This window comes from Clavelina lepadiformis, chromosome 5, assembly GCF_947623445.1.
Source record: "Clavelina lepadiformis chromosome 5, kaClaLepa1.1, whole genome shotgun sequence".
Taxonomy (NCBI): Eukaryota; Metazoa; Chordata; class Ascidiacea; order Aplousobranchia; family Clavelinidae; genus Clavelina; species Clavelina lepadiformis.
Genome location: NC_135244.1, coordinates 23808141 through 23829705, shown reverse-complemented (window position 1 = coordinate 23829705; position 21565 = coordinate 23808141). Strand labels below are relative to the sequence as shown.

At 36.0% G+C, this 21565-nt stretch overlaps 1 protein-coding gene and 1 long non-coding RNA gene across 2 annotated transcripts in view; both read left to right on the top strand.

Moving 5' to 3' along the window:
- LOC143459932 (uncharacterized) overlaps positions 1–21565 on the top strand; it is a 150522-nt gene that overhangs the window by 21937 nt on the left and 107020 nt on the right. The gene's annotated exons all lie outside the window — the stretch shown is intronic.
- On the top strand, positions 4422–16878 carry LOC143458734 (kelch-like protein 25). Its single transcript, XM_076955586.1, has 12 exons — positions 4422–4541; positions 7274–7397; positions 7475–7628; positions 8062–8279; positions 8849–8998; positions 9187–9280; positions 9911–10005; positions 11037–11238; positions 13584–13724; positions 15156–15317; positions 15402–15546; positions 16102–16878. The coding sequence occupies exons 1-12, from the start codon at positions 4492–4494 to the stop codon at positions 16205–16207; spliced, it is 1641 nt and encodes a 546-aa protein (XP_076811701.1). The 5' UTR covers positions 4422–4491; the 3' UTR covers positions 16208–16878.

Here is a 21565-nt window from a genome sequence, read left to right as displayed (position 1 = left end):
CATCCGAAACAAAGAAGTGCAAGCCTTATCGCTTATTGTCGGTCCATGCCCACGCTTAAACGCACAAAAACCCTTGTCCCCAGTAAAAGATGTACCAAACTCGAGATAAGAAACTATTTAAGCCAGCTGATAATATCTCTAGATTCTGTCAGAGCTTTAAGCAAAAAACCCTTGAAGAATGAAATGCGGGTGTTTTATCCCCAACGTTCATTGATAACACCCAGTTTAACCAACCCTTGTAATGAAAACCTTTTTTAAAATAATCAGTTTTAATTGCCAGGGTTTAAACGACACACCTAAAAGGAAAGCCTTGTTCGAAACGTTCAAGAAACTTGCTTCGCAGAAATGATGTTGAATGAAATGAAATGGCAGAAAAAATGTTGGCTACCTTGCGGTTTCCTAACTTTGTACAAAATCAACTTTGGTAGTTTTCGGTTTCAATTTTTCATTTGGGACTTTCACTTGTTGGGCGCGGTTCATAGACATTAAAGTTCTGCAACAACGCCAAAACTTAAGGGCGAATTTTTACCCTTTTTTAATCGTGGCAATAACTTGTAGAGGTTGGGGTCGTTTTAGGATGTAGAAGTTGATGCCGACAGATGCAGATACAGAAATTTATCGGTCTTAGCTTACGTTATTGACTTAGTTAACCTACTACATTAGTGTCTGACTCTATTGTTGCGTGCGGTTAGAATTCTCTAACCTTTTTGACGGCGATGCGTTCTTATTATATTACAACAAATACCGTTTGCCAGAAAAGGCTTTTATTGTAGGTGCTGTACACTTTCTCAATATTACAAATAACCAAGAACACAAGTCATACGACTGTTTGCACGATGTCTACTGATTTGCAATCACCACAACTACAGTAGTACGGTATTACATGTGACTATAACTTCACGTCTGCGTCAGCGTTTGTGTCTGAGGCTCTGAGGGACTGGGAGTCTCGCACAGAAGTTCAAGCTTATAAAACATGCTGCGATGTGGCGGAAATATATGACAAAAAAAGCATGAACATTTCAAAGCGTGTGAACGAGAAAAACAGTGCGTTTGCAATGCAAATTACATTCGATTAAAGTTGGAAACAGTTTCTTGGAAGCGACCTGGTAACGTACAAATAAGGAGCTTTCACACGAAGTTATTCGTAGCAAGTTTTCAAATATACCAACGATGGTTGCAGTGTTCTGAAAAGGCAAGTTTTATGAACTCCAATTACTAGCTGGAAAACTCTTTCCTAAGAATGATGTGGCGAGACTGAAAGTTTAAAAACTCCAATTGTTCTGGAAAACACATTTCTTAAGAATGACGTAATGATTTTACAAAGGTCACCCAGGCCGCCACAAATTTACCAGGTTAATAATTTTACAGCCTGACGTGGATTTGATGGGTTTCTGTTTAATGACTGCTCACTAACGTTAAGTTTGCCGTGATTCATGGCCTGACTATTAGAAAGTCTAACTTCTACTTCAAGACTCCATCCAAAAAATGTTTCGAAAGCGTGACCTTACGTAAGAGCGTTGTTCACATGTTTTAAGCATTGTACACCAGTAATTAAATGCTTTACTTTAAACAACTAAAACCAGTCTGCTGATTCTTGGGTAGTTCACACATTGTAATGCATTCATTCCAGTTTCCAATACTTTTCCAATACAAACAACTGGATGGTTAAAATAAAACACACAAAAGAATTTCCATTCTAGGAACCGGATTTCCGTTTTTGTGGCCAAGAGAGGGTAAAATATTGAAGCCCACAAGTACACTAAATGATAGATAGTACGAATTAAATAAAAAGTATAATAATGTCATTAGGAAATCGTGCTTCTACATTCCCTTCAACTACAAGATTTATGATGAATAGTGGATACGATGACTACGGCGTTTACATAACACACTGGCGATAACTAGCAAAGCATAATTTATAAAGTTTAGGAAAACAAAATAAAATATATATACTGACAGTTCAGGCTTGCAGTGTAGCTTTGGTTTAATGTGTTCCAAGTCCACAAACATTGGAGATAACCTAAAAAGAATTAATTTTGTTTTCCAAGTAAGACGAACTGTTAATAGGTAAAAAAACGCATTAATCGGAAAGTGTTCGTTTCTTTGTCGGTACCGGTACTTTTTGTGTAAAAGATGCTGCTGCTAATGCAATCTTTGCCGCTATTATGTCACCGGTAAAGGCTACTCTAGGTTAAAACATATGTGAAGGTAATCGCTTGCAATTTTACTTGACATGTCTAGATTAAAAACATCAAAAGATGCTAAAATTAGTATTAAGGATTAATTAGCATATCAATCAATCAATTATTTTATTTTTCTCCAAAAGCGCGGTGGAGACGAAAAATCAAGCCAGCTGTTACTAACACGCGCCAATGAACAGGAAAAAGTGACAAAGCCGAAAAGACTTAAAACGTGCTCAAGAGAAATAACGTTAATATAATTGCTGGTAACAAATAGCACGGCCACTAAACCTGCCTAATTAGTTAAATCCATAAAACATAAATTGAAAAAACGAAAAATTAAGCAGACGAGTAGGCAGTGTGTTCAAGCGACTGATGATTGAAAATTGCTTCAATGCTGTACATTATTGGATGGGAAAAGAAACTCATCGTAAAAGACCCCATCCCGGGCAAGAACCCGGTTTCTGGTGGCCATAGCACTAAAAAAGAGCGTTGTTGGTTAGCCCGAGTTTGTACAGCAAGAATGCACACCAATGATAAATAATTTTTGGATGATAATAAGATATGATGTTAATACTGATCGTTGAAAGATGGAATTTTCTCTGGTACATCGACAATGATGTACGGAAAAAGATGCCAATGCTGTGCAATAGATGGAAGTGCTGAAAGAAAAACTCTTCTTAATCCGAAGCTGAAGACTTGAGTCGCGCTGATGGTGATGTTTCAATCCAGTAACTGGTTTCAGTCTTTTGACTTGAAAATATGTAAAAATGATCTGCAGTATTTGCAGTAAATGTCCGAAATAGTAGTGTAATGAGTGTTGAAAATTTACAAGTTAATATATTTTAAAAACATACTGGTTAAAATTTCGAAATAAACACGAAGTAATAACCATCTTCACCCTTAAAGATGCATAAAGACTCCGCATAAAGACTTTTGACTTACTCGATGATTTTAGCGAAGCCTCTGGACTCGAATCCTGATGATTTTATAATGCTTTTTGTGCTTTATTTCTTGTGTTTATCAACAAGCGCTGCGCTATATTTTGGCCGTGTTTAGTATACATGACCTACTGTAGTTTTGATTCCTTTTGAATTACGTGGTTCGTACTACAGCGTTCAATTCGTTAGTTCTGATATTATCATTCTGATATGAAAGTCTGTAATTTGCAGTCTACCGAATGCAGTTTTATTCTGTTCTCTAAAAACAATAACCGTTTCGTTGAGAACCTATAAAAAATGATTATTCACGTCATTGACAGTTTGGTTGTAGTACTGTGATGCTTAACTGGCTATCAAGGGTTAATAAATGCGCTATCAATGGAGTCAGATTAGCGAACAATCGATCAAGCAATAATTAACAACTGTTCAAAACCCCAATAACACGCTCGGTTAACAGGCTCTATTAAGAAAACGCTTTAATTAATCTTGAGTTACGCCAAGTAAATTTTGTTGTGTAACCAATTAGGTAACAGCTGTAATCAGTGTCGTGTTTGTGGAAGCCGCACTTTTCGTACTCGCGGATTCTATGAAAGAACTCGGGTTTCTACAGAACGCACACTTTTGCATCGCCGAATAAGCGACGTTTAGATTTGAGTCACATTATAGCACCAGTTTAGCCGCCTGTGAAGCTGGGGTGAACATGCCTCTTCAAGAGTCATGATTTATCGGAGTTACTAAAGATGCAAACAAATAAACAGAAACAAACAGATAAACAAAGAATCAAAGCTTCAGTGCCTGTTATCACGTCAAAGTTTGTGACCTTGCACGCACAATTTCATGTCTAAATGCTGACCATTGTGGCTGGATAGAACGATAACTTGTACACAAACAGTGAGCAGGAAACGGTAAAGCAAATTCAAACCTATCTCCGAACTCAAACAAACAATTCAAATGCAGTTAACATTTAGTTGGGTTCCAAAATGTCTGTACGGTGTTAATAGCAAAAGTTTTGTTCGCAAAGTGCAAATATTGGCTTAGCGTAAAACACGCAAATGATGAATAAACCAAACAATGTAAGCTTTCAATTCTGTCCTTGTGTCAACAATAAAACTCCCAGGTATCAGGCAACATTCGCTGAGGCAAGTCAATGATTTACAATGAGGAAATATTTGCTGCGCTTGTAACGTTTTTCATTTTTATACCGACCTCATTCTCACTTGGGCTTGATGATATATGTTGGTTGGGTTGGCAAACGTAAGCTTTGAAGTTTTATGACTATACTGTGCTTTACACTGTTGCAGGTTGTTTTTTTAAACACTTGGCTTTAGCTTAACTATTTTATTGTTAGTTGCTTGTTTCAAACTAGAAAGATGGAATTCAACAACAACCACGCCACTGAAATACTCGGCAACTTGAATGAGTAAGTTGTTCATTTTAATCTATGCTCATTTACACAAGTTTGTGTGAAACTTTTAATGACAAATGACAAAATGTTTTATTTATGTTGAAACTATTTGTCATTGAAATGTAGCCAAAACTGACATTTTTACACATCATAGTTACGGCTGACGTAATAAGTAAAAATATTGTGGCTATTACTGGTTTTAAAGTATCTGACTCCATACTTTTTCTTATATTGTCATGACTTTGTTATAGTCGAGAACCATTATAGTCAACATTTAATGTTTATTTGCCATCTGTTTCATTGATCAGTTGTATATAAACAAATCACCACCATAGAAAGATCCATGTTGTAAATTGATTGAGCCAGAACCAGAAAGCCTGCAAGGCCCGATCTCTGCTTCAGGGATTATTTTAGATGTAGCATATAACGTATGAATATCGCTTGTCCCAACTTGCCTGTTGTATGCAAGGTCTACTGTAGTTCACCTCACCACTCACCATACACTGTCACTCACCAAATCGACAAGTGTCAATAACAGGGTCGTGTGTACTGTGACTGGACATCTACGTTCCACATCATTTAGACTCCACACAGAACTTTTAGTTTCAGCAAAAATCCCACAATGATACCCAGATACTCGTAAAGCCAAGACACTCATTTTCAGTCTTGGTCACACTGCAATTGTTGGAACTAGTTGAAACTCAGGCGTTAGTGCGAATCTTTTTCTCTTTGGAACCAAACTGGAATACGAAATGGCAGGAAGGACATGGCTACACTTTGCAGCTTCATGACCGACGCTGACCCCCATCTCACCAAACTCTTGCTGCCAGGGTGACTTTGGTATGGCTTAACCACCTGTGAACCGACGTCACTTAATTCAACTCAATACAAATGGGAAGTAGCAAACGTTGTAGCTTGTTAGTACAAATCGCCTGTAGGACCAACTGAGTGTGGTGCGAAGGAGTAAACAGCAGACCATGTTATATGTACAGTGTTGTCTAAGTATGCCAACGAAGATGTCCTGGCGATTGTGCATTTGGCAAAAACATGAGACTTAGTGAGGAAGATCATTTCTTTAGACAAAATTACTTTATCAGTTTCTCCAGGAATGCATAATAAAGGTCTGTAAAGCTAAAACGGTGTCGGCATCTTTCCATATGAACAACAGGAAAGCAAATCATGAGCGTAAAGTTTACATCAATGCCATGCCTGTGCTTTTTTGTCCTGTCCCCAAATACCTTGGACAGATTGCTCACCTACCGCCAACACCATAAGTCGTTACGCAAAAAACTTACATCTCATACTGCCTTTGATAGGACGACTGGTGACCTCAGACTGTGGCGGCTACCATTTGTACAACAGCTCAATTTAGTCTACTTCACTGCCGAGTATTGCGCACCTTCCTGGTGTTGCAGCACACACGCCCACCAGATTGACATTATCATAAACAAAGTTACGTCATAAATACAGTAGACCTTGTGATGATATTATAAAATTGCTTGCAAATCGAATGCCGCATAGAATACTTGTTTACGGAAATCGGCAAAGCAAAGCATTGCGTTACGTAATCGATTCCTCTCTGCTTATCGTATTAAGTCGTGACAAAAATGTCGTGCATGCCTGCATTGCGTGTGTTGTTATTCATAGTTGTTCAATGCGTTACAGTCTACGAAGTTAACCATTGAAAGTGGTCGACTTTATTATGTAGCTGTCCCAATGTCTTATTTAATGTAATCGTTTAAACAAGAAACAATATAAACAGTTTATACAGTTGTCTTGGTGAACAATTGATTCTAAGATTAAGAGAAGCGAAACAACGACCTGAGACTCATTTATCATCGAGGACAACAATTCAACAGTCAAACATTGTAATTGAAGTGGTCGTCCTTACAGGCTAAGGAACGATAAACAATCATTTCATTACAACCTTGCATACTGTGACTGTATATCTGCGTCCCACACCATTGGACATACCTATGCCATTCCACCTTCGCGGACAATGCTGCGATGGAGCCATTTTTTCTCTTGCTCGTAAGGCAACGGTGCCAAATCTTCTGTGCCACCCATAACTTTTTGCTTCAGCAAAAATGAAAGCCCAGACACACCTAAAACAAAGACACCTTCATTTCCATTCTGTTTCCTGTCACGCTGCAACTATTGAACAAGTTGAAACTCAGAAACTAAAAAAAAAATTAACGTTGAAACTTCTCTTTCAAACAAAATAGCAGGAAAGGCATGGAGGACTATTAGCACATGTGGTTTAACCATCTGTGAACCGGCGTCACTCAACTCGATACAAATTGGGAGTGGCAAATCTTTTGGCTTGTGAGTGCAAACCGTGTGTGGCACCAACTGAGTGTGGCACGGAGGAGTAAACCACAGACCATGTTATATCCAACTTTATTTTCTACCATGCTACTCAGTTTCCACGGAATATATGGCCTGTGGGTTTTGGATGACAGCACCACCCAGTGACTGCTAGTTTTGGTGACTGGATAATACCTATACTTCATTTTGGAATCTTTCAGTTTGCTATTTAAGGACTTAGGCAGATCCAGGATTTTAAAACTTATACCTATGATCACTATACACTGCCTACCATAACAAAGTCCCTACTCTAATCTAATGAGGTGTTGCTGTGTCACTGATTGCGATTATTGTATGTGTTGATACCTATCACAATTTTGCCAAGTTTATTGCCAAAAATAAAAAGTTATTTTTTGTTTCATGATCTATATGTCATAAAGGGAAAGAACAACAACAAAGGACTTCTGTGATTTCACAATAAAAGCTGGAAGAAAACAATTCCCTGTTCACAAATGTGTGGTTGGTTCATTCTCACAATATTTCAAGAAAATGTTCACTACAAAGGTGGAATGGATGAAATTCTTACTAATTCAATATTTCACAAAATATTTCAATTATTTACTGTTTCTTTTTGTTTGTAGATGAGAGAAAGTTATTTGAACGAAGGAAGTGTTAAAGAAGTCAGTGGTCCAAGAATGGCATCGATTATTAACTTCATATACACTTCATGCATAATCCTCACTTATGACAATGTATATGATGTACTGGAAGCAGCAGAATATCTACGGATTACAAGTAACTGTTATTACTGCAGCTGACTTTGTGATACTTGTTGATATAACGCTGTGCATAAAGGTTGCTGATTTTGAGTTTCGCATAAAAGTAACTTAAACTGTAATCTTTTTTGTGCAACTGTGCAAAGTTTGGACTTTCATTCTGTTAACAAATGTTTTTATAAGTGGAATCGGTTAATACATCCACAACCCAGGACCTTTAATACTCAAAATACTTTAACCTAAATAAAACTATATAATACCTTTAATAAAGAAATAAATAATAAATAATTACTTAAATAAATAAATATCATCTTACGTATCTTTAATACTGAATTGAATATATATAATTCAGCAAGCTCAAATCGGTGTACAAAATGAGTGACTTTTAACAGAGATTATATCGCAATTAAGTGATAGGTTTTATCCCTAAATGAATTGGAAGATTTTTTAAGGTTTGAAGGAATACTGTAGGAAATTTTTCAAAGCATCTCTCAACGGAGAAAATTGTTTAAAAATTCGATCTTATTCAAACCGATACAACATGGGTGATGTTGTCCAAGCAGCTGAAACTTTCATTTCTAAAAATCTCGGAGCAGTTTTGAAAAGTGCAGATTTTCTTCAGTTTGGTGTTGATGATATCAAGTCTATGCTGAAGTTGGAAAGTGATGAAGTAAACTTAGATTTGAAATGTTTTTGTTTCGTAAATATTTTTATACAGTATCTAAATCAAACATTTTGTTTTGATAGTTCTTACATCATTGCGTGAAATTGTAATTGCAAGAAGCTAATTGTAATCCACACTTTCATGTTAGAATTGTTACACGGCGATATATTAGTTACATTTGGAGAAATTGTGCATTACCCTGTGCTTTATTTATACCTGAAAGTGAAGTAGCATTTCTACAGTTGTCTTTTTTTAGACAACGCATATGACGTAGACTGGCTCATATATGCATGAATGGCCTTGAATGTTTGTTGCCAGATTTTGCAAGATACTTCTTATCTCGAATAAGATAACGAGATTTAAATTTTCAAATATTGCTGGCAGTTAATATAATTTCGCTATTAAGTTAAGACATTAAATCAAAATATTAAATGGCAATGTTCATACGATCTGTAATGTTTTATTTCTTTAACCATTTTTTAATCATTTTTAGCTTTAGCCTCCATCACATCATATATTTCTGATAAGATAAAAGTACCTATGATGTCACTCCAGCAGCCTTGATTAAATTTCAGGATTCGATTGAAGAGGACAAGTACAGGAGTGCAGTTGCTTGGACACTTTATGATTTCGATAATAGACAGAAGAACTTCAGTGATTTATTTCATCTCATTCAACTGGAAAATTTGTCGAAAGATTTTTTGATAAAAGTTGTTCAAAAAGAGGTACCTTGCAAGAATTTTTGTGAGCATTGCTTTATTTCTTTGCATCATCATGTACCGCTACCTTATGTTATGAGTCAATGTTGAAGAGTTTAAGTTTAAAAATGTTTTTGTTTGCAAAAAGCTGTCCATGATAAAATATATTTTCCTAATATGTAAAGTACCAACATGATTCAATTCTAATTATTTAGAAACTGGTTTGCAACTTCACGGATTGCATGCAATTTCTTGTGTCATCACTCGTTTCTCGAATATCTGAAGCCCCAGCTTGTAAAGTAAAACCAGGTGAAAGAACGGTTAATCCCTTAAACTGTTTTGACATGCGTTCATATTTTTGTTAGTAGTTGTCGGGGCTTCTCCGTACATGTTGATTTTCTTAAAACAAACTTTGCTTGTAACTAACCCTGTATATTATTTCATGGTTTTGACAGTGCATGAAGTTATAAGGTTATGATGAAAGCTCTGACATCAGCTTTACATTAATATAAGTTATTTCTTTACTAAACAGAAATATGGCAATATTTAGCCGTTGAACCTACAACACTACATGGACCAGGATGGTAATTATTAAGCGACTAGTGGTAGTAGCAACAGCAGCAGTAGATTTGACAAATGACTTTGTATGATGTAACAATGCTTACAACCAAATACGGCAATATTAATTTTGATCGAGTTTTGCGTCTTATCCTTGAGCTTAGTCATTATTGCCATCATGCTTTTGATGTGCGCTTTCTAATAAAAGTGCTTAGGCATTTGGATTTTGTTACGACGCATTTATCCCTCCTAACAAATGACAGAACTTAACGTTTTAAATAAAAATCCAAACAACTCGCTTGCCACAAAAATTGTCCACAGGCTGCAACCGGCCTGTATTTGCTTCATGCTGATTGTAACGAAATGGAATATTTTTTCCAGGTCAGTCTGATGAGATACTTATGATTGGTGGATTGAAATGTCCAGGAAATGTTGCCAAGTTCAACACCAAGACAATTCAGTGGAGTAACATGCCGGTATGTTTGCTTTATAATGACTTTGCTTCAAAAAAGAATTGTGATTATGATGTCATAGACATATACTTGTTGTCACAGTTTTGTGACACTTGGAAATGATTTGAAAGCATAATCTGTTCCCTTGTGTTTGTGTGTTCATGGCCCAGTGTGCCCCAATATAAGATCGTTATGTTTTTTGTCAGTAACAATTGGATCGGGCAGATTTCTCTTATAAGTAAAAATAAAATAAACTTTTATTCAAAAGATAAACAGATGAAGCTTGAACTGAAATATGTTTTCAATTTGTTGCGGTTGCAGAGCAAAGTAATCAAAGCAATTAATTAATGCAATTACTGTATTAGAACAATTAAAGCAAAGCAAATATTACGCAAATGTTTAAAAACGTGAAATGCGGCGAGAATGATCGAATTTAAAAGAAAAGTGTCCAAGTGAAACGACTATGTTGAGACAAAACCATGTTGCTGCTTGCACTAGATCAGCAGTCAACAAGTCCATGTCCTTTCGGTCAACAAGTCCGTGGTATAAAAAGATTGGAAACCACTGATCTAGTGCAAGCTAGTTGTTGCGCGGACCGGCAAAGCTGGTTTAAACATATTACAATGAGACAAGCACAAATTTGTTGTTACGCAAACTCAAGTCCATCCTTATACAAGTAATTGTGGTCTGGTGCCTGCAAGATGCTCATGCACGTTTAAATTTTATCTCTTTACGCGAGTATTGACTTCCTTGTGACGAAATAGAATTGACGGAGAAGCAACAACATATTGCCACGTTAAAGTGTTTTAATTATCGCGAGTAAACATTTGCTTTTAAAACAACAAAATGTTTTTGAATTGGCAAGCTGCTAAGAAAAGTAAATGTTAAAGTTATGAGCTAAAAAACATTCCTTGCAATCGTGGAATGCTGTGGATTATTGTTTTTTGATCGAATCGATTGTTATCAATTCTCGCTTAATCCAGTGTTTAGTTAATATTGTTAATAAATTCACTTCAGTTGATGTTGACTTTATGCAATGATGTTTCATCATACAGGATACAAAAATTGCTCGGAGATGTCCATCTGCTGTAAATTACAATCAACAAATTTTATTGATGGGTGGTAGGCAAGGATTGATTGGTCCTCGCTACAACTCTGTTGAGATGTTGGACTTGAATGATGAGAATCCAAAGTGGGATAGCAACTTGCCTTCTATGGGAGAAAACCGATACGGATTTGCATCAACTTTATTGAATGGTAAGTTGTTATGATGAGCAAGTACAAGTTCCTGCAAGTTATAGACAGTGATGGTGGGCAACCGCTCTTGTAAAAAGAGCGTCGTTCTCGCTCATCAATGAAAAAAGAGCGTTATTACTGCTTACTTTCTTTTATAAAGAAAAGAACTCGTTTTGCCGCTCACGTTCCCGCTGTTTTTGGCGATTAAAAACATTTTCACTCCGGCTCGTTTCAGGACATCAATCGCATTCGTATGTTGCATCGTCGTATTTGCGTTGTAAAATGTGTGTCCAACTGCAGCTGTAATTGCTGCTAATCATTATTTGTTGTAAATGTCATAGGAAATTTGATGGAATAACATACTGAAGATATGCTTTAGGCACACTTGCCACAAATGATTAATAGATAAATAGAATAGAATGTTTGAGTTTTAAGAACCTTATACGATAGTAGATGCCGATGTTTAGCAATTTAACATTCTTCACTTTCAAACAGTGTTGTACGTAATTGACAATAAGTAAAACACTTATGTAATTACGTAACGGAGCTGCTGTTACGAACGTTTGGTAAATATCATTATATTACGTTATTAAGCAACCTACTTTTTGGTATGTTATGCCCACGAAACATCGATAACCATTTTTTATTCTGCATGTACTGTCTGTGTAAACGCAATTGAAATGCGTTCGATATCTGCACTCGGCTCTTGGCCCACATTGCCGTTTTCCGAAACCGGGCAATAACAGATTTTATTGTAACGTAATAACCGTCCTTTGATAACTATTGTTACGACATAAATAAGTATAGAAAGTATGGCAGTGACATTGCTAAACTGTTGAAATGGTATCACACTGCACAAAGCCCAGGAGAAATATCGCTTTCGCATCTCGTGCAAAAGTAGATCACACGCTACGTCGATAAAGTTACAATAAGCAATTAAGTTTTGGAAAATATTTGTAAGAAAATAAGTGAGATTAATAACGACCATAATAAATAACCTTTAATTACATTTCAACTTCCCCGTAACATAAAGAAGACAAAAAGACAATTTTTCTGGTGACACCCATCGAAAAGAAACGCAAATTTAGCGAAATTGAAATAGCAATTACTTGTCATATAAACCTGCTTTGCCAATAAACAACAATGATATCACAGTATTACAATAAAACAACGCGCGCGGTAGCAGGAAAAATTACATAAATACTAACGGTCAAGTAAATCAGGAAATTAAATGTTCGAGTTACGTGCAACACTAATTTCAAAGCATATATCGATTAAGTTATAAAAATAACCGCAACGTGAAACAAATTACGACACCAGGATGACAACTCGGGTCATTGTTGTTAGCTTAAAAAAAAGCATGTATAACGAACTACCATAACATGGGTTCTGACGTGCTGCTGTGCTTTTTGTTGCATATTATGTTGTTCATTTCGCCATGTGGAGCAAAAATTGTGCGTTGTTGGCGTAGTTTGGGCAAAGAAAAAAGCGACATTAAGTTATAAAAATTATACAACATGAAACAAATTACGACGCCAGGATCAAACTCGACTCATTGTTGTAGAGAAAAACTAAAAAGGGAGCTCAGTGGTTGCTAAGCTCGTGGTTCGGTTTCGAAAAAAAGGAGCGAGCTCGTGGTTCGCTCGTTTGGGCTTTTTAAACAACAAAGTTAAAAAATCTGCTGCTGAGTGCTGGGTTATTCAGGACTTAAGATAGTTTTAGTTGAATTAAACTGCATTTTGTTAACATTGTTACAACTCACTAGATATGAAACGGTTAGATTCGAAATTCTAGATTTGCTATCTCTATTCTTAAGACCATTATGATTCTACTTTGACCAACCCTAGTTAGGAGAATGGGTATTTTAGTTATTTAACAATTACTTGAGGGTAGGTTTAGGGTTCTATGTTATACAATTAAGCTAGATTACCAAGAAACTTTAAAAATAACTTCTAACATACGATTGTTCCCGATGAAACAGTGAAACTCATTTAAAATTACGCACAGCTTTAGTTCCTTTCTCGTTTATAACAACACAATAACAAGGTAGATTTAAATTAGGCGACGATCCGCCACTGTTTTTACCCAAGTCACTCAGTTTGTCTTTTTACATTTTCTAATTGATTTATTTTATTTTGAGTTTTGTTTGATTTTACCCGGATTTGGAACTTTTCAACAAGCGAGTCTGTGCTTTAACCACTCACTAATGTTGTGATGTTATCAAAAAAGTGTTTGAAACAAAAAACACAGTAGGCTTACGTCACCGTAAGCTCCGTTTAGACATCATTAATACAATAATTATGATGTCATAGTAGGATGTAACCAAAACCTTCTTGCATAAATATTCACCTGAATGTGTTTTGTAGGTCTTGTTTATTGTGCTGGTGGTGAGGATGCCACTGGTCATCTATCTTCATGTGACAGTTACAATCCTGAAGAGAGGAAATGGTTTTCGATAACAAACATGAATGAAACGCGAAGTTTATTTACGTTGGTCAGTGCACGAGGTGAGTTTGTTATTTTGATGTTTGAAGTAAACTTTTGTCAGAGTTGTCGAAGTAAATTGAGAGATGCCAATCACCAATGGTTCGTTTCCACATTGATAAAATCATACTGGCACCTGGTACGGGACTGCAATATACGTGAAGCAGATACTCGCGTTCTTATTTGCATATTTCACTTGATATCGTTCATTGTCACGTCACAAGTCGACTTTACAACGCAATAAAGTGCACATCGTTGCGGTTTTCTTATTCTTATTCATGTGCAGTGCATTCTCTCTAGGGATCTCTCCAGGGCTAACTCACAACATAAAAGACCATCAACTAAACATTTAAAATACATTTATTATACAAACTCACACATTCAAACAATTAAAATGCGTTGATCGCGTAAGCTCTCTCATGTCGTTGAGTATTTATGCTGATGTTTAAGCATAGTTCATGACAAAATTTGACAAACAAAATGTTTGTTGGAGTAAAATAAAACTTCCGAGCTAATCGAATTACGCAAAGCTGAATAAAACGAACTAGAAAACATGAAAATATTCACAATTCTGGGATCGACAAAAATGAATTAATGAATTAAACAGAGACGAATTACATAAATTCCACTGTATTACAATAATGCTGTATGTACCTTAATATTGAGTTTATTTTCGGAAAAAGTTCGTTTTTCTAAAAACTTCAAATTCCAGGTTCATCACTTATACCTAGAACTCGGGTTTTGAAGTTTCGTCCCAAATTGGAAAAACTAAAAAACATTCAGCTTAAAAAAGCGATTTCCGCGTCTGTCTGGTTGCTTTCTTGAGAAAAAATTGTGGCGTTTAGGAATTTAGGAAATTTATTTTACGTGAGGCCCAAACGATGGTCCAGTGTTGTTCCTGAACTTTGAAAAACTTTTCAACTTACCAGGAATTAACTCATGTAAATAAATATCAAAGCGAGTAGAAATATTTACTCGCACGCGACACGCGTCGCTGACTTAACTCGACTCACTTAGGCTTACTCATGTAAAAAGTTGATGACGTGTCACAAAGAAAAGCGCAGAAACAAACGTTGTGGTCTTTTGTGTCCAAGAGTTTGATCGATGCAAAACTCAGTGCAGAGAATAGAAGATCAAGGGGCAGGTCACGTGTTAAATGTTTTATCAATTGAAATGACAGTCTGTGTGACGTCACAGATTTTGTACTTAGCAAACAGCATCCCAACATAAAAGTCAATGACAGCTTCTAAATTAGGCGCCAGCAGTGATAATCCGTGTATTTTGAAACAAGTTTATAAAAATCAACAAAAGGTAAAAGAAGCAACGAGAATTGGACGAAGAAAATATAACCACTGTGAAGGATTTGACTTTTTCTTCATAAAGTGCTGGAGCAATAATGCTCGAATTTCAAGCACAAGTGACGTGTTTGATTGATTAATGGTTTATTTTGAAAGGTTTGCTTTATGCGCTTGGAGGATGGGATGATAATAACAATGCAACAACCAAAGCAGAATGTTATGATCCGCGAAATGGAAAGTGGGAGTATATTTCACCGATGAAAACCTGCAGATCTGGATTAACTGCTGTTGTATTAAACAACGAAATATACGCGATAGGTGAGTCTTGCTGCAAGTGCAAATATCTCTCAAATTTTTAAGGAGATTTATGTCTTGTCATGTTCTTTAAATGAATTAAACCAGGTGGAGATGACGGTTCAAATCATCTCTCTTCTGTTGAAAAATACAACCTGGACACGAAAGCTTGGATTGATGTTCCATCTATGAATGAGGAAAGATGGGATGGATCAGCTTGTGTAGTGGATGGCCTTATATGGGTGTTTGGAGGGTAAGTAATTATATATACAGTATACATAATTATATTATTTTAAATGAATATTATTTAACTTATATATTATAATATCATACTGTAAATTTACTTTTACTAAGAGCTTAATGTCTGATGTAGTGATTGCCTATCTGGGGTTCATGAACCACTAGACTAGATGAAGGTGAAGGTCATGATGAGTTTTGGGAAATCAAATAAAGACATTACAGTTCATTAATTTTCTCAGTTGAATTATGGCTCCACCAGTGACAATTTTATTGAGAATTTAAATTTATCACTTCCAGTGACAGTTTCTTCAGTAACAAGTTTTTACTGTAAATTACTGGTGGTTGAGAGATCAGATTGATTTCTGGACCACATTGTTTTGTACTTGTCTATTGCGAAGTTGATTACAAAGTGGATTACGTAGTTTATTTATTATGGTTAATATATTCCGGAAAAATTGCTTTTCAATAATTATCTTATATACAACCTGGTACGGTTATTATTTTACGTCATTATCTACAATTTGTGTACATTTGCTGTTTAAGAGTTTACTACAAATATTTTGTTTAGGGAATATGCCGAAACAGTTGAGTTTTATGATCCAGCCACCAACAAATGGCAAGTATCGACCAACATGGACATAGAACGTGTCTGTCCTTGCGTCCTTTCCATCTAAAGTTTCGTTTTGAGATTTTGATTTCTTCATCTGGATACGTTTTACAGTTCATTTAATATATTTCGTGATTTGTTGAAATATTTTTATCTTCATTATTTTATTTGCTAATTTTGATCAGTAATTGTCTGGCATTTAACTTTGACGTCATAAAAACGATCATTTTCAAATTTGCTGTTTGTGCTTGGGAATTTTTTTAGGTCGTTTCTGTCAGCTTCAAATTTTTTAATCAAATGGCTCATCTTAAACTACCTATTTTGTACAAACGAATATTTGTTTTTAATTAAATGTATTTTCTGCTTTTATCGTCAGTCGTTTCAATTTATAAATATTCTTTCATTTTATCTTTGTATTTCCATCTGTACAATGGCCCCCTACCTTGGTTGTCTCGAAAATGAAATTGTTTTAAATATGGGCTCATTTCTTGTTGACATTGATCGAATATTTCCATTTTAATCCGATGATTATTTCATTTTTTTAACCCTTATTATAATTTTCTCAAACATTTGCCTGTTATTGGTTGTTTTCCTCACGTGACCTTATTCTCATTAGTTTAATCATTTGGATTCTGTGTGGGTTCTTTGTTTTATGAACCGTATGATTGTGACTTTTCAAATTCATTTTAGCATCGACCTTATTAATAAAAAGACAATTTATGCCATCATCATACACTATAGCAGCTGTTCAACACTTTAAAACTTGTTAATGTATTAGAAGTAATATGTTATACTATGTTAATTAGTAAGTGAAAAGTTATAATTAACCAATGTACTACAGTATCCATTAGGGATGGGCCGATACGAACCCAAACCCGAATAGATTCGCCGAATATCGCCTTTATGGAAGATTCGGGCGAACACGAATGCCAACAATGGCGAACCCGAATACAATATTACTTATAAATTTATTGTCTTTCGTAAAAAATGATGATCTAGTTTCCCGACAATGCTAAACTAGAGTCAGCAGTACTTACAATGAAGGGCGTTTTCCTAACGATTTTGCTCTTTCGATCGTTTTTTTAAACACTATTTTTCGAAAGAAAGCGATTTGTTTATCGATTACGTCATTTTAGAAGCAAGACTTGACAACTTTTGGAGGAAATTTTATTTTTTGGTTCTAATACGATTAGATTCGGGATTCGTTCGTGTCGACCTTCATGATATTTGGGTTCGCACGAACCCGAATAATCTTCCTCGCGGCACATCCCTAGTATCCATGCATGTGGAGGCATCTGCTTTATAATAAAAACCGATTAGCTGCTGGGCAGTGAAGTGAACTTTCCTTCTTTCAAAATCCATGACTTTTCTCTACAAGCGCCAAATGAAAATAATCTCGTAGTTTGCATTCGGTCGTGACGTCACTCTGCATTCGGCGAGCCAACATTGGTTGGTGTTGAAATGATTAAGATTGCTTCTCATGTGCGTCATTGCAGTGTTTCTTATCATACTGCAAATTTGTCAACATGCATGCCAAATGCCATGGCCAAATATATTGATAAAATTGGAAAAATAATTTCGTTTCTGCATCTTTCGCGATGCAAATTTTTTTTTATGCCGAGGACTCTCAACAAAATGAGCTAAAATTATCCTCTCTTATGTTTATCAGTGAGAAGCGCAAATTTTTTGAAAATTAATTTGACTAACATAACTCTCAAAGACCAACTTACATGTGCTTTGTATTCATATTCAGCGCTTGGATACCAGTTTTCCCGATCATTGTGAAGCGCAATGGCATGGTTTGACGTCATCTTCATTCTGACATGTCAGATGAAATAGTTGAAATACAGTATTAATCGCCACCATAATTTAGTTAAACTAGCTATGTGTTCTGGCTACAAGCCACAGACAAGTTAATTGCATTCAAGGTTGCCATGATGTTGATTTGCCAAATGGCATCCTGTCTTGTTAGATTTGTCATACAACAGCCGTTTAGTGATCTATTCGCTCTGTGCACACTGCTAAGCGCGTTAAAACTAAAATACGTGTATTTAATAAATTTTTTATCCTTCAACTAAATCTAAAGCTGGTAACCTTGATGTATTTTATACTTGATATTTCATAAAACATAATATTTTACGATTTTCTTCGTTACTTTAATCAGCGCATTGGTGCAAGCAAGTTAAACCATCGTTTTCAAAATTTTCAAGTAAAGATCGATATATTGGAATAGGAAGAATTAATACACACAGCAAATAGCCGTTATTTCAGCATACTCGTGCTACATAAATTATCCGTAATATGAAGTGCTTCGAATTTCCGCCCAAAGTGCTTGTACAAGTCGGCAAAGATGCGCAGGTACATGAAACCTGTAGTTGAATTAACGGAGATAGTCGTGGACAATGGTACATGATTTCATTCATATCAGAGAGGAAAAAGTATTCTTCTGTCTGGGTCATCAACGTGACGCAGCAAAATGTTAATTGAAAGGCTTGTCGACCCCTTGACGCTTAAACTAGAAAGAGGATCCAACGCCATCATCAGAGTGGCGCAGCAGAAGCGTGCTGGGCTCATAACCAAGTGGTTGATGGATCGAAACCATCCTCTGCTATATATCAGTTGTGATCGTTAAGTAGTTAGTACTCCACGTTGTGGCCGCGTCAACCTTGGTTTAAAGCCACGTCACAACAACTAAGGTACCTGTACCGAATAAGGCCCGGTCCCTAATAAGTCCCAATGCTCATATTTCGCAAACCCGTGCAAATAAATGAAAGATTTTGTCCCTACATAATAACTAATATAAATTCATGATGGTTTACCAGATTTCATCCTTGTCACGTGATCAACCGATTCGCTAAAGCACAACAAAAATTTGATATTTGCAGTTAAGGTGGTTTTGTTAATTTAGAAAAAAGGTAAGTGAGAATTTGGCCGGTTAAATGAACTGTTGTCAGCCGGCTGAAGTTTTCATGTAACAACCAACTTAGTATTGAAAAGGATAATGCACTTTTTTTTGTTAAAATTTTTCTGATGATAAAAATGTGACATTTTTTTCGTGGATGCCATATGCGCCTAATAAGGCTCATACAAGATGCTTGACTAATTGATTTTCAGACTTCAAGAGTGGTTCCAGTCATCAGTTGGCAAATTGTTGCAGTTACTTTGACGCGCTTAGTGGAATCTTTTCAAATGTTTGTACAACTTAAAATGTGAAATTTCTAATAATGTTATATGCTGTCTATTACTATGTTTTGAATCAAAATACTCACAAAATTGGTGGGCCTTATTAGGAGCCTATACTTCTAATAAGGCCCATTTTTTGGAATTTTTAATTTCTTTATAAAAATTTTTGGGGGTTTGTCAGGTATTGTGGTTTTAATATGTTGTAGTCATATACCCTCACTAATAGAATACGATTTTTCAGTCTACTCTCATTTATGGTTCTTGAGTTATTTTCAAAAAAGTGTTAGGTGGGCCTTATTCGGTACAGGTACCTTATTACTTTAACTAGTTTTTGCATATAACGATACAATTATAAAGTTAATAATACAATACAAGATAAGCCAGAAAATCAGTATCTTTTTCTTTGGCTTACTGAATTATATAGTGAGACCAACGATATAAAGAACATGATGGGAAACTACCTCCTCCTCGTTTGTTTCTTTTTTATGAGAAGAGAAGGTTTTGTTTCGACCGCGTCACGCATGGTTGCGGACACTTACTCACTCACACTACGCCAGTCGTGGCGAAAAGTTATACGCATTTGCATGGTTCGTTTATCGATTACTGAGAAGTGAGGTTGTTGTTTACGTTGTTTTGACGATTCAAACGTGTGTAGCTTATCAGTTGCCAACATGTCGTCCGCACCAGCACTTACTGCTGAATATTTAATTGAAATCGTTGTCGACGATGAAGAGTGTATAATCAAGCCTGTATCATCTTCTGCTTTGCAAGCTAATGATCTCTTTCAGTAAGTTAAGAATTAAGATAGGCTGAGGCTAAGAGACCTTTTAAGTATATGGTGCTTATAGCTTTATATGATTTAGAAACTATCTCTCACACCAGGAAAATAGAAGGTTGGATGCATTTAATGAGTTTACTTTTGCATGTTACTGGTTAGGTGTAAATACTGTGATGAAAAATTTAAAAGTCAGCGAGGTTTTGAAGTTCATCAAAAGGTCAAGCATCGTGGTTATTTAGGTAAGTCCTGCTGCCTTAAGGTTTTGTGTATTTTTATAAGTTTACATGTTTAGCAAGATAAATTTGTGTGTATGCCAAATACAGGATTTTTCACAAGCTAACATTTTTTAAGGCTTTTCCTCTAAAAAAAAAATTTCGCACCATTGTAAACTTCAAAGTTAACCAAATTCAGCTAGGCCTATAGGCAGGGTTGCCATCAGTCTCAACTCAAAAATAAGGACAACTAGAAAATCAACGAGGAATACCACCTTAAACGGTGTACAACAAGAGAAAGCAACCAATGTTCCTAAAAAAAAAAAAAAAAAAAACAAGACACTATCTGCATGTTCATAATTTTGATATCTCTTTGGTACAAAATGGTATCGTAAAGTGACAAAATGACCAAAATAAGGACAAAAGTGCCCACATCCACCCTAAAAATAAGGACGAAAGTGAAAATAAGGACATTTCTTAGAAATAAGGACAAATATATTTTCTAAGACACGGACCTTTAAAATAAGGACAAATCTTATAAATAAGGACGGTATGGCAACCCTGCCTATAGGCTATACCAGGGGTGGGCAACATACGGCCCGCGACGGGATTTTGAGCGGCCCGCAGACAGTTCAGCAGTTCAGTTTAGAAGTTCAGTTTTGACTTCAGCAGCTATTGAAGTACAATATTTGTTAATAAATTCATTAAATACTGTTTTCGGTCTCTATGCTTAAAACTTAAAGTTTACATTAAATACGATTTATTCCTTGCATAGGTGGATAAATACACGATTAATGTATCGATTCAGGAATCCGGCCCGCCAAGTAGTTTATTTTCTCATATCAGGCCCGCCGACCAAAAAAGTTGCCCGCCCCTGGGCTATACTGATATATACGCTTCCAAAGGTCACCTTCCCCTAATCATAGTTCTTTCTCCGTAAGGCTACACTAAGTCCAAGGCTCAACCAAAGTCAAACGTGTGAAACGGATGTGACCGCACTGAAGCGTAACGAGGGCGAAATAAAAACGGTACTTCCCCCAGCAGTTTCCTATCATGTTCTTTATATCGTTGGTGAGACCACTGAACAGAACCACTGTACACACAACAGGACCACCACAGAGCCCACTGATCAGAAGCAAGCAACGTTCTTGCCTTGCAGATGAACTTTACATGGATAGTGGCGCTGGGTATTGAACACAGGTCTCATTACTGAGGAGATCGTCAATTTAACCACTCTGTTACGTGCGACCAC